The sequence below is a fragment of the Anomalospiza imberbis genome, chromosome 7 (assembly GCF_031753505.1).
Source record: "Anomalospiza imberbis isolate Cuckoo-Finch-1a 21T00152 chromosome 7, ASM3175350v1, whole genome shotgun sequence".
Classification (NCBI taxonomy): domain Eukaryota; kingdom Metazoa; phylum Chordata; class Aves; order Passeriformes; family Viduidae; genus Anomalospiza; species Anomalospiza imberbis.
Window position 1 is genome coordinate 26080452 of NC_089687.1, and position 13980 is coordinate 26094431.

At 35.3% G+C, this 13980-nt stretch overlaps 1 protein-coding gene across 12 annotated transcripts in view; it reads left to right on the forward strand.

The window, feature by feature from the left end:
• ADAM23 (ADAM metallopeptidase domain 23) overlaps window positions 1–13980 on the forward strand; it is a 70723-nt gene that overhangs the window by 31325 nt on the left and 25418 nt on the right. For all 12 annotated transcript variants that reach the window (XM_068196138.1, XM_068196144.1, XM_068196140.1 and 9 more), the window contains 9 exons: window positions 991–1062; window positions 3475–3641; window positions 5563–5647; window positions 6416–6506; window positions 8096–8144; window positions 9650–9749; window positions 12279–12350; window positions 13130–13216; window positions 13365–13445. In XM_068196138.1, coding sequence (XP_068052239.1) covers window positions 991–1062; window positions 3475–3641; window positions 5563–5647; window positions 6416–6506; window positions 8096–8144; window positions 9650–9749; window positions 12279–12350; window positions 13130–13216; window positions 13365–13445 — 804 coding nt within the window. The remainder of the gene's footprint in view (window positions 1–990; window positions 1063–3474; window positions 3642–5562; window positions 5648–6415; window positions 6507–8095; window positions 8145–9649; window positions 9750–12278; window positions 12351–13129; window positions 13217–13364; window positions 13446–13980) is intronic.

The window sequence follows — 13980 nt, forward strand, 5'->3', positions numbered from 1 at the left end:
AGAGAGAATAACTGACACTTTCATAGAACACTGTGATGCAATGAGACTTGTTGCTTTTAACCAGTAGTTGAAATTAGTAAGTTTTTTGATAAAGGCTTTTTTCCCCCTGTTCTAAGCAATTTCGCATTCATTTTCTGTGAAATTTTGAAGGCCTGTTTTTCCTGTCTGCAAATCATACTGTGTAATATAATCTTTGTTTATAATTTTACAGTTTCTTGGAAGTCATATGGATTCTTCATGTTCAGATACCGTAGCTGCATCTTTAAAAAATTTGACTTGGAACAGAAGGGGCTTGTGAGGCAGGATGAGGAAAGACATTAAACCATTGCAATAACATGTGCAGATATCATGAAGCAGAACTTCTAATACAGCTCATCAAGATCTATAAAAATAAAAAAAATTGAAGTTAGAATTTAAGATATTCAGCTTAACTCTTTTCATGTTCAAACACATATTTACTGTTACCATGCGCTCCCTCTTCCATTTTGACTTTTCCTCTAACTCCTGCTGCATGTCACAGAAGTGTTGTGCTATTGTAGAAAAGGAGGCCTTTGCAAAGAGCTGTGCACAGGATAAGTGCTTCATCTTCATGTCTTATAATTAAAGTGATGGAATGTGGCTACTACAGTCTGATATGTAACTCATCAGGTTAAGTGATTTTAATGGGTAAAGCGTCCTCTCAATTTTGAGCTCGTGTTTATGTTCATGTTTACCTGTAATTTTGTCTCAAACATTTGAAATCTGATTCTAAACACGGTATTTCTTGTGGTTAAATGCTCCTTTTACAGTTGGGAAAGGCTGCGTAACATACGTGGCTTTCTTTATCTTCCAGGGATTCTTGAATATGAGATATAGGCTGTGATCTGAAAAGTTTTTTTAGTTTTTCCCTTACTCTTTCTTAAAATGTTAATTTTACATTCATGCTGTAAAAATAAAGAATTAGTAATAAATATTTAAGTTCTCACTGTGCTCTACTTTCTCTTCTTTTAGTTCAAAAGGCACCGTTCTTCAACTGCATACACAAACAATTTTGCAAAGTCTGTGGTAAACCTTGTAGATGCTGTAAGTAATAATGTTTCTTTTGAAAACCGATTCACTGACTTCTACTTTAGCACTGTATTAAAAACGTTATCATTTTCAGATACCAAATTTCAATTACACTTTAAAGTGTATTTCTAGTTCCTCTGCAGAAGAATAGCCTGGGGTGAAGGTATAAGAAACTACCAGATTATCTGTGGTATTTTTCTTAAAGCTCGCAACAGTCAGAATTTGACTTTGGCAGGGGTGAATTCATTATCTGTCACCAATTAAGAATGAGATTTAATCAAATTTATATTTGCATGTAAATACAAGTGATTGAAACTGCAAGTATAGCTCACAAGGGATACATATATGTATTGGAAGAAAATGTGAGTGTGAGTAAAATAATCTGCTTTATAAATCTCTGTAGCTTAAAAGCAAACAAAATGCCACTCTACTACATTACAGATGGGTGGAACTGACACAGATTCTATACTTGTATCTGTGCTAAATTTAAAACAATTTTGCATACAGCATATAAACTAAAAGTAATATTTGTCGTAAAATCAATTTGGGTTTTTTTGTCCTCTTTTTGATGCACATATAATGATCACACACATTTCAGAGCTCTGTATGTAGTGAAAAGAGGTAGATTTTCTAGTAGGGATGAATACAAAGGCTACCAGATGCTGACTCTGAGTACCTTTTCCATGTGACATTATTGATACCAGTGGAACTGTGTGATATGATTCAGTCCAAAACATTGTCAACGGTTTAACTCGGAGGAAACAATGCACTATTTGTTCTTACATATAAAGTGTACTGGATGTATATTGAAAATTTAGGTGAATATATTTATAATGCATGAAAGTATCATAAAGTGGTTTTGGAAGTGTTTTGGAATATTTTAATATGATCTGAAAATGCCAGTAGCCTAAAGAAATATTACTAGAGCAGATAAAAATGTAAATAATTGTAATGTTTCTGCAATTTATATTGGACATACCCAATGAAAAGGCAGCATCTTTATTTTTTCCTCATCTGATAATTATTTCTTTCTCTTTGTTCTACATTTTAACCAAAATTATTTCATCCATCTTTTCTTTCTATATTATGTGTGTTTTTTCCATTTTAATGTGTGTATGCAGAAACACAAGCTTCATTCTTGTGTAGAATTCAGTCCCTTCACAGAAATCTTACAAAATGACATCTTAATGGCTTTTCATTTAAATAAAGCATGAAAAAGAGCAGGATTTTCTGTCTTGATATTCCCTTGCATCCATGTGGTATGGGCTGTATTTCTTACTGATTTATTATTGGGAAAAGGATAATGGCCTTCAGAGGCCTTCAGGTTCTCTGCCCCTTCTTCCATTCTTTTGTTGTTGTTTGCTTCAGGAAATAGAGTTTTCCTCTCAACAAACAGCAGTAAAGTCTTCATTGATCCACCCCTGTATCATTTCAGGTAGATTAATTTCATTGGGTTTGCTCATATTGTGAACCATTTTCTGTGTATGTTCTCAGCCTGTCTCCCTGAGATTGAAGGATGCTAATACTCTTTTCCTTCAAAGGTCTTGGACAAAACTGAGCTTAGCTGTTTCCTATCTCTTGTTTTTATATTTATCTTTTTTTTTTTTCTAAGCTGAATATTATACACTGACTTTTTAATAAGATTAATGCTGCCTGATACAAAACTGGGTTTGTGATCAGGATGAATAAGGAATGCATCTTCTGTAGATTTGTAAGTTCGGCATAACCTTAGTTAATAAAATGTGATATTTTTTGAACTGAACCAAAAGACAGCAGTAGTTTTATGTCAGAATCAAGTATCATGCACAATGTTAAAATGCATATTTTAAAACTGTTTTATTATTAATGCCTGATTGTTGTTTCCTTGTCTATTGCTACAGTAACATTAAAATGTGTAGAAAAATCAAGATCTTTCATTAATTGTACTCAAGCAATGTGAGAATTAAGTGATCATAGTATACAAATGGAAATCCAGCATTAATTAAAATTTGGATTTATTGGAAAATTGAGAAATTATTTAATCTCAACTTTAGAATTGTCTTTGGCTACTCTTTGAGATCATTCTTTTCTTTTTCCTTGAGAGCACCCAGTGTACCTTTACATTTCTTCTTTGCTGATTTTTGCACAGATTTTCTGCAAAACTCAGTGGCAAAGTTATTTGCCATGAGAATTTTAAAGAAAATGGAGTGGCTAAAAAAAAAAAAAAAAGAGAGCAACTAGGGTTGTTTCTTGTTTTCCTTCTATAACATAAAATTTTAGTGGATCAGAATATCAGCTTTTAGGAAATGCAAGGCATTGCCAGCTAACTATTTCCCCGTGTTTTCCTCCTGCTTTATCCCTCTTGTCCTTCCGCTTTACTCTTACTGGCTAACTGTGCATGTTTGACCCAGTGTTCTACTCCTGTGCCTGTCCTGTCTCTGCCCTCAGATATACAAGGAACAGCTGAACACCAGGGTGGTTCTCGTTGCTGTGGAGACTTGGACGGACAGAGATCGCATTAATATTCGCCCTGACCCTCTGCAGATGCTCCACGATTTCTCCAAGTACCGGCAGCACTACATCAAGCAGCACGCTGATGCTGTGCACCTGCTCTCGTATGTACCCTTGGCAATGGCTTAGAATGTTATTTCCTGTCTACTGCTTTTCTCTACTTGTCTCTTCTTTCTTACTTTTTTTGCTTGGTATTCTCTGTATCAATCAATGTTGGCCTTCCCTAGGAAGCTTAATTGCTATTTAACACCTGTTTTTAATTGGTGTAGTATCTACCATGGTCATGTCCATATATATCTGTAATGATATTTGAATGTCTTTGCAACAGTGTCACATGTGAAGTGTCTTTAGATAAGCCCTTAAGGACACTTAGCTTTGCTAATCAGGTATGTAATGTGCTGCTTTTCCAGTTATGATCAGGAGAGGGCAGAGCTGACAGGATTATGTATTGCCACAAGAGTGTTCCAGTTAGTAAATTTATTCACACATGAGGCTGCAGTGATGATTTGTTAATGGAAGGTCTTCTCCTTTACAGCTGTAATGAATTGTTCTGAGACGCAATGCATTTTGAGGGGAAATTCCACTTTCATCACTAGGCATGACTTCAGCCTTGAGCAAGGATTATATTACTTCATGGCATTGTAAGCAAAGAGGAGGAGGAAATGTGTGTTCTCCTGTGCAGCACAGGGAAAGATCTTAAGCTGTCTCCCAGCAGCATATAACATACTGTGAGGATGGAGAAACTAATGTCTTCTCCTATAGTTCATCTTCTGCAGAAGAAGATAAAAATAGGGGATGAAGAATTTCCTCCAGATTTCCTTTTTACAGGCATCACAATACAACACTGATTTTGTTCTCTATAATACAGGCACAGTGCTGCTGACATGCACTCTTAGTGACTTCCATGCATGTTTTGTGTCACCTGCTGAAGAGTTTGCCAGCAACAGGCTCTTCTCATGGTGAAAGGTATCAAATCCAACCTGAAATACAAGAAGTTCCATTTAAGCATAAGGCAAAAAACCCCTTTCACTGTGAAGCTGGTCAGATGCTGGAAGAGGCTGCACAGAGAGACCATGGAGTGCCCATGCTTGGAGATGTTCCAAAGCTAGTAGAACATAGCATGCTCCAGCTGAGCCTCCTTGGAGCTGGGGAGAGATGAACTTGAACATTTCCAAAAGTGCCTGCAATCCTGTCTGTTGTAAAGCCCCTGGCTGTGAATGTTTAGTTAAGCTGCAGTCTGAAAGTTCTGATGGCTGTTAGAGTGTTCTGAAAAATAAATACATACCTGTATGGGGTAACCTGTCATTTAAAACAAACCCATCAATTTTCAAAGGTTAGGTCATTTGCACATCATGCAGGATCACTGCAGGTTGTTTGTAGACCATGTAGATTTATTGTTATGACTGTGAAGTTAAAATAGGTGTAATTCATAGTAATTTGTAGGCATTTTATTGAATAATTTAGATCTTCCAGATTACATTACTTAACTAAATTATTTGGGGCTTATTAACAATAAATGAAAGGAGGCAAGGTTAAAGAGCAGTATTAAATTACTTTCCCTTTAGGTATACTTCTCAGTCTTTTCATTTGGATTTAAAAATTAAGTTGGTTTGGGTTAAGATGATAATTTTTAAAGTTCTATGTACTAGTACATTTCAGAACAGAATTCCTTCGTGACAGATGATAAATTGGAAAATATTGTGAACTTTTTAAAGAAATGTTATCACTGTATTGTCTTAGGAGTCTGACACTCAAGCCTTCTGTGCTTGCTTTGTTTGTGGGTTAAGACTGATTCTGACTCTACAAGAGAAAAATAGTATTTGTGTCAAAGCTTATATAAAACCACCTCTTTCACTGTTGGTATTCTGTTTGTAAACTTGCAGTTGCTTTTATGCTAGAAATAGATGAATGTACATGCAATCTATCATAGTATGTGTGAGAGTATGCTCTTTCAATAAGCTCTTGGTGCTTGGTGCTATAACATGTCAACATGTTATAGTTTCTTTATTTTTATTTGTTTATAAGGAATGTGACATTTCATTACAAAAGGAGCAGCTTAAGTTACTTTGGAGGTGTTTGCTCTGTGGCCAGAGGAGTAGGAGTGAATGAGGTAATTTTTTTTTCATCACTAAAGTGAAATAAAGTAGAATCTCTACAATATAATCTCATGAGTTCATATGTTTCAGTATCTAGGGCTTTAAAGATAATTTACATATTAAAAAGTTAGGTTCTCACAGCCAGCCTTCTTGATCATCATCAAACTACTGCTCAGAGTGCCTTTCTTATTAGAAAGTATTTCTCCTGCCTGCATTATTCTCTTAAAAAGAACTTAAATTGGCTTTTAATATATTTAACAGAAATTTAGACCGAAAAATCTCAGACAGGAATATTTGAAACAAAGCAGTGAATATCTTTGTCTTACCTCTGTAAGACACTTATCTTCTGAGGTACCAATGGCATGTAATTCTTCCTGAAATTTTTTAACATTGAAATTAGAAAACAAATTGTCCCTGTGTATTGATTATTTTACCATTACTGTTAATCTTTTCCCACAGTGCAGTGTTAAATTGATAATTAAATTCTCCTGTTTTTACATGCGTTAAATCCTACTATTACAGAACTTCCTTCTTTAGATTAATAGACTTCTTTCTTTAGATTAACCAGTGGGGAGAGATTGCCTGAGATTAGGACAGGAAAATTTTATCTGTTATGTACTTTACTGGGTTTATTTTCCTTATATGCACATGGAATTGTGATTGACTACACTGAATTATTGAAGTAGTAGGTATGTGGTAAGGCAGAATGAGCCAGTGTAGTGTTTGTTGCAATAACTAATGGGTTTTTGTTTTTTAATAATTGTGCTACTCTTGGAATGCAGTATGGCCTCCCTTTGCCCATGGCACAGGAACTAGCACAGAGTCTTGCTCAGAATCTTGGAATACAATGGGAGCCAGCTGCCAGGAAACCGAGTATGTACATGGAGTCTTTTGTCTTCCATAGCTGAAAACATAAACATTTCCTTTATTGTGTTTGAAAGAAATGCCAAAATTGCTGTAACTGTAGAAGAAGAATTGCTACTTTTGGAAATATATGTAGTGAAATTTCAACTTCACCAAAATAAGAGCTGCTGGTTTAGAGACATTTTGCATGACCTCAGTGATGTCCTGTGTCAAAGTTAGCTTCATAACCAATGTTCAAAGATATATTGGTAAAAACACCATTAATTTAATTTAGAATTCATTTCCTATCATCATGAAATCTGTAAATCTAACAGAACAATTGCTGACTTCTTAAAATAAAAAATACCTGATTTACAATTGAAGAAATGGGAAGGAGTTGTAACCTAGTCCAGTATGACATTTGCTCAACTTGTTATCTTGCTACTTCACAGTCAGACCAGATGTGTGTGGTCTTAACATGTGTAGAGTGTTGGTACAAAAACTGCTGCAAACCCCTTTTCAGGGCTAAAGAAAATTGTTTGGTTTTTCACTTGTATTTTGTAATGAGTTTGGCTACCTGTTCTCCTTGTTTCCTCTTTAAAAACGTGAATGATAATGTTGACTTTATTGTGGAATCACTTCAAAAGTCCGTGAGTTAGGAAACCATGCTTAGGCATATTGTTTTGTAAAGCATTGCTTTTGAGTTGTGTAATCTAGCAAATTGCTAAACTATTTTCTATATCATTGTTTTGTGGTTACAGGTAAAACAGAGTTCATACAATTTGGAAATCAGAATATTTTTTAACTGAAAGATAGAGGTTTTTGATATGATAGCTTAGTGTCCTTATTTGGAGGCCTTTTGTAGAGAAAGATTAATGAAAGACCTGGGGAGATTAGAAATAACCATATAAATAATCTCTGAATATTGTCCATGGAGAAACTCTGGGGTTTCCCAGTAGTAACTACAGTACATCTGTCTTTGGTAGATTGTTTTTATGGGCAGTTTGCAGCTTCTGTTTTACCAACCATAAGGTGCTGATCTTTTGTTTTTATGTTATGAATTTGGTCACTGTTGACTTACGTGCTATAGCTGTAAGTAAACTGTAAATCCATTTTCATTCAACTACTTTTTCAAATGAATGTTTGATTGGCTGATTCACATATTACTGTTAATAATTTTATGCCAAAGGGAAAAAGCCTGGCCTGTCCAGTAACAATCCTCTTTCAGGATATTCTGTATTTTTAGGGAGGAGAAAATGTGAACATTTAAAATCATCAATATTATGTGTACTGCAGGCAGCTTTGTGCTGCCTGTTTTGAGAGCATGTAGGGAAGAACCTTGCCAACTATTTTTAGCTTTGTGTAGTGCCTGAAATTTTGTGTTGAGTCTTAAGAACCTGCAGATATGGGAATCTGAAAGTACCATATTTATTTAAGCTATTAGTATGTCTTCAAGTGGGCTGGTTTCCTTTTTGGGGTTAGAGTTTGTACAGCCAAGCAACCATCAAATCTTTGTATAATTAGTCAAGCTCCATTTTTATAGTGAGTACTTTATATTTATTGTAAGCATATTTATAACTTCTCTCCTTTTCTGTTGTATTTTGGTCTTGTCTGAGAAGAGTGTGACTGCACTGAATCCTGGGGTGGTTGCATCATGGAGGAAACAGGGTATGTCATAAATATCAGTAACCAAGGGCTCTGGAATGAGTTCTTAGTTTACATTATGACAGAAATATTTATGCATTCAGTTTTATCCATGTGTTTTAGTGCTAATAAGCGAAAAACTAGAAACAGTTGGAACTCAGTCCTTAGGTAAATAAATGGTCAGTGAAGTCTGAAGGGGAAGCACATCTATATGGGAGGAATTTCATTGCCCACCACCCTCACACTACCAAAGATTCTTTTCTCTGTACTGTAAGCAATTGATTAGAAAAGGATAACTTCTGAAATACAGGGGTTTGAGTCTTATAAATCACTTCCTGTCAGTATCTTGCTCACTGTGGAAGCTTGATTGCAAAAATCATGGAAAAATTAGTTACAAATAAGACAGAAGGAGCTTAATTTCTTTGTACGGTATTTGCAATTTGGTTACTTTGTGGCTTCCCTGTAGACTTGTAATTGTCAGCCCCTGTATGAGTGCAGCAGAAAAATCATTCCATAAATTTGCTCCTGGAACCTGAGGTAAAGTATTGATCAGAATAGATATTGGCTTCCTTCATATGGTGAAATCATCAAAGTATTGGTCTTGGATGGAAGTATCAGAAGAAGAGGCTGTGGAATAAGCCTCTTCTGTAAAAAAGGTTAACGGTAAACAAAAGCCAGGAGCAGAGGATGGTCATGTAGAAGCTGATAAAGGACTGACTAATAAAATGAGTGAATAATTAGCTGTACTTTAAAGCCTTTTCACTTCACTCCATCAGTGTCAGGAGACATTTTTTCTGTATGGAATAATTCAGTGGGGAAATCGCTTAGTGTCAGTGAGCTGTTAGGAAAGGAATGGAGAACCTCCTTATGGCATGGTTACCCCAGTCTTTAATAGTATGAATAGATCTCATTCCCAGATCTCAAAACATGACTAATAAACATATCAGGCAATTTCTGAGTGTGAAATTACTAATAAAGTACATTTTCAGTAGTCTGGGAAAAAATTGAGTTGAGGAAATATGAGAGAAGTCTGTAACATTATGCAAAAATGATTACTCTTTCTTCTAGTATAAGAATTGGGAGACATGAAATGAGATTGGCAAATATGACAGAAGAAAATGGGATGAATTTGTTCTACCAGTCTGTATTAAGCTGTGAAACTTGTTGCTGTAGCATCTTGTAGGTGTTAAAAACAAACCTGAGAGGATACTGGATTATGCATGCAATAGAGAGTGTGAATAGCAGCTCCTAGGATAATGTGGGTTTACCTTATTAAGATGTTTAAAAGCTACAGTTTTACATACTGTACGTTCATAAAGTAGAAATACAAAAAAGGCAAAATGTTTTAAATTTTGTATTTTGTTCTGATTTTATTATTTGAGAATAAGACTGAGCTGTCATACTGTTGCACACAGTGGTTGTAAGAAACTGGGATTTACAGTATTTTAAAAAGTTGTGACCCCTTTGCCCCTTTCCAGTAGCTGGTGGTGTTTCAAGGCATTTACTCACCTAATTCTTTGCCATTTTAGGGTGTACCATTCCAGGAAATTCTCCAAATGCAGCATTGCAGAATACAAAGAATTTTTACTTCGTGGGGGAGGTGCCTGTCTTTTTAACAGGCCAACAAAGGTAATAAATACGTTAGTAGTCAGGACCTCTGCTACAGGTTTTAAAGAAAATGTTATAATTTCACTGACGTCATCTGTTCTCAAATTTATTCAGATATCTGTGTGGGTATTTTCCTGAGGTTGTAATTAGCTGTTCAGGTCCTTAGCATTTAAAAATAATATTGAGAGGAATGCAACTTGGTTTCCATAATTCCTCATACTCAAATAATGATAAATGTTGCTTTCAGTATAAATGCACTACTTAAGCTGGAAGTAGTGCAAAATAAATCCAGAAGTGTATGCTCCACCTATACTTAATTCTTAGACTTTGTGTCTGGGGTTGTTAAAAAGAATGCCAGTTACCACATTAGGAAATAGAAATCCATAGCTGATGTCATATAGACAGTAGTAACTTTTTGTTGTTCTCAATGTTAGCTTAATTTCATTTCAAATATACATCTAGCAAACTATCATTCATAGCTGTTTCCTTCTACCCTTGCTTTTTTGCCTAAAAACTTACCAAGGTCATAATTTTTTCTAAGACAATGTTAGCCTGACATCCCTGTAAAGCTGAGCAGTATAAAAATATTCCATGTGGCTCTTTTTGCCAAGTAAGAGCAATCCAAAGCATTAATATTCTATTTAATCATTGTGTCAAACTGCTGTCCTTGTAGAATTTAATACCACATGAGGCTATTAGGCTGTTCTGTTTACTATGCTATACCCTTTGGTGGACCATCACCTTGCTCAATAACTAAAAAAAACTTTTGCTCGTTCAAATGGTTTTGAATCTGTTCCCAGGGTAGCAATCTTTGCTTATAGAATAAGAATACAAGAATTCTTACACAAAGGAATAAGTAGGGAAATAGAAAAACACAGCTCCAGTTTTTAGTGACAGTTGTCAGGCAAAGTAATGGGAAGAAGTTGTCAATTTGACAGAATAAAAATCTCATTTATTTTGGTGAAAAGGCTCCCAGGAAAATAGTTGAATTATCTTTATATATTATCTGTGCCAGTGCTTCACAGCTTTAAAGTACTTTGGGAGGGAAAAATAATCATATAATGTTTAGAATGCTTTTATTTAGAGGTCAGGAGGTAAGGTAGAAAATTGTGTCTTTAATCCTTTGGTAAGTAAAACAGAGTTGTTAAGGAAGTCACCCTGATGCCACTTTTAAAATTATATCCTGAGTTATGCTCTGACATGTATATGAACATTAAATGGTTCCTGATTGCCATAGGAAATTTATGTATGCCTGCTTGTGTTCTGTAATTCTCTTGTTTTATAGAGAAATGAATTTCAGTTTCAGAATAAGAGATCTTGCTGTTTGCACCAAAGTGTAGGAGAAACAGGAGCTGAAAGATGAGGGAAAAAAAGAAAAATTAAATGCTTTTTTAAATCCTGTCGGCATTACTGGTGAAGAAGAGCACATATGGATATTTCTTTACTATTGTTTTGCTTCTGGCACCCAAAATTACAGGTGCTATTGATTACCTCTGTGGTTTATACAACAAAAGTGAAATGTTGTATTTCTTTTTTACTAGGCATTATGATTTGCCCCTGCCCCAACCAAAACTACCAAAGAAGAATTCCATACAAGTTTATATATAATTTGTATTGTATTATATGTTGTGTTTCTTATCTTGCTGGTTCTCCACAGCTTTACTTCCACTAAGCCCTTGCAGAAAGATTTCCTCACATCTTTCACCCTTAGATTAATCTATTCACATTTTAACTTGTTAACGTCTAACTTCTCATTTCAACCATGTTCTAGTGGATGTGTTTCTGCTGCTAATATTCCAGTTAAATTGGTGATTCCTGATATTCTTATATGATTTTAAAGCCGATTTATATTGAAAACAGACAAGTTTCTTGCAGAATTATTTCTGTGACAAGACTGAAAAGTACCTTTAATCAAAATTATGATGTGTGAAACCACTATAGGATCTGCATCATCCTGAACTGCAGAATTTATCTGCATTGTATGTATCTGGTTCTAGGATTAGCTGTTTAGTAGTCTTTGTATATGCTTGTGTATAACTTACTAATAAGGCACATAGGACTTCCTTGTGGCAGTATTTCTTTCTATTTGATATTTTCATGCACAAACTTTGCACAGGAACAGAGAGTAGCTCATTTCATGAGCAAGTGTGGGTACCTGAGCAAATTCCAAGAATGATAATGTGGACTGGTTTCTTGAAGGAATTATCAGAAAAATGGGAGTCCATGGAACAGGAATGAAGTTCAAATGTCATCCCCTTAAATATTATTGTAGTCTCTCTCTGTTTATCATGGTTTTCTGAGAACAGTATTCTCCTAAAGAGGACCAGCATTCCTGTGATTTAGCTGTATGCCTTTCATGTCTGAAAAATTCTGATGAGCAGCATTTGAAAACCACACTGCCTTTCCTTCACCGAGGCATGGCACCTGCATTGTCTGGGACAGCACATTTATGTAGCATTGCAGAAATGGGTTGTGTGTGACACAGAAGTCACTTGACACTGGTTTTATTCTTACTTTACACACCCCAGGGGTGGGGGCTTTTTTTTTCAGCTCTTTGAAGCCACCGAGTGTGGAAATGGATATGTAGAAGCAGGAGAAGAATGTGATTGTGGTTTCCGAATGGTAAGTAGAGTTACATATTGCTCCACAAGTCTTTCTTATAAAATTTATTTAGATAAATTAAGTGATTGGTAAGGGAGAGAAGAAAGGTTATGGAAATGAATTTGTTTTGCCTGTTGTTTGGGAACAATTTTGTTAAAAGCCTGTGTTAAAACATTTTTTCAAATGACAATGAGTGCAAAGACGGTGTCCTCTGAACAGTTCCTGTGAAACCAATGACAAGATAAAGCTGTTTCCCAGCAGTTTTTGAGTTGCACTGGAGAAGTGCTTACTTCTTTGCTTTCCCTGGATAACATATCTGGAGTGAGAGACTCCTTACTTGTACTTTGGAGACTGGTGCCTGTTTTCAGACCGAACAAGTAAACTGCTGTTTTCAGACCGAACAAGTAAACTGTTTTTTTTTTTTTCTATTGCAGAAATACTCCAATAATGTTTTTGCAAAAATCTGCCCTCTAGATTTGAGTCCTCATTCTAGTATTTAGATATAATTGCACCAGTAATTAGGTTGGGGTTTTTTTCCTGCATTGAAAACTATTGAACTAAGCAGCATAAATTTGGCACAGGACTCAGAAGATGTGGATCCCTGTGTTGCTATAGCATTATATGTCACTGTTTTCCCTTTAGTATTTAAGTATTGCAATGGCTCCTTCCAGCTGATAATTTCAGTGTTAAACTGAATCTTTTGTTTGCTGGTACGTAATAATTTGATGTTGGAAAGATTGTGAAGAAAAAAAACTTGTTTAAAATGGAAAATGAAACTTTTTGCTTATTTCTTTCTTCAGGAATGCTATGCAGACTGTTGTAAGAAGTGCTCTCTTTCTAATGGAGCTCATTGTAGTGATGGACCCTGCTGTAATACATCATGTCTTGTGAGTGTTGCTGCCATATATTGGTTTTTCTTTTCAGTTGCCCGTGGCAGTCATGTGCAGCCTGTTCAAGTTCAGAGTGTGTTTTAGATAGAAGGAAAAGGAGCAGCTTATGTATTCTTATAGCTGAACTGTGTTTTTAATTTTCTAGTTTTTCCCACGAGGTTATGACTGTCGATATGCAGTGAATGAGTGTGACATTGCAGAGTTCTGCACTGGGGATTCTGGACAGGTATGTGTGCAGAAATGTTCTCTGCTTGCACTGCTGATGTTTGTTTGCACTCTTTTTTTTTTGTATTCATTTAACAGGAAAATTGTATTGACAAACTGCACAATCATATACCCAAAATGGTGATGTAATAATGGAGTGTAAACTATTGTAAACTCATGAAAATAATAATCTAAGTGGACTCAAAAGATGACTTCTCTAGATTTATTTGGTTTTTATAACTCTTGGGGGTTTGTGTATAATATTTGTGTCAGGCATCCTTCTTTAATCATTGCCTCATCTATAACTTAAATAATAAGAATACACTGCAAATGTGAATGTATTCAAAGGTAATAGCACTAAGATTTTATGAAATAAAATGGCTTAAAATAGAATTGTAGAAAATTACATCTAATGGAGTATAGAAACATAGAATCATTTAGGCTGGAAAAGACCTTTTAGATTGAGTGCAACCATGAACCCAGCACTGCCGACTCCACCACTAAACCATGTCTCTGAATACCACATCTACAGGTCTTTTACATACCTCTAGGGATGG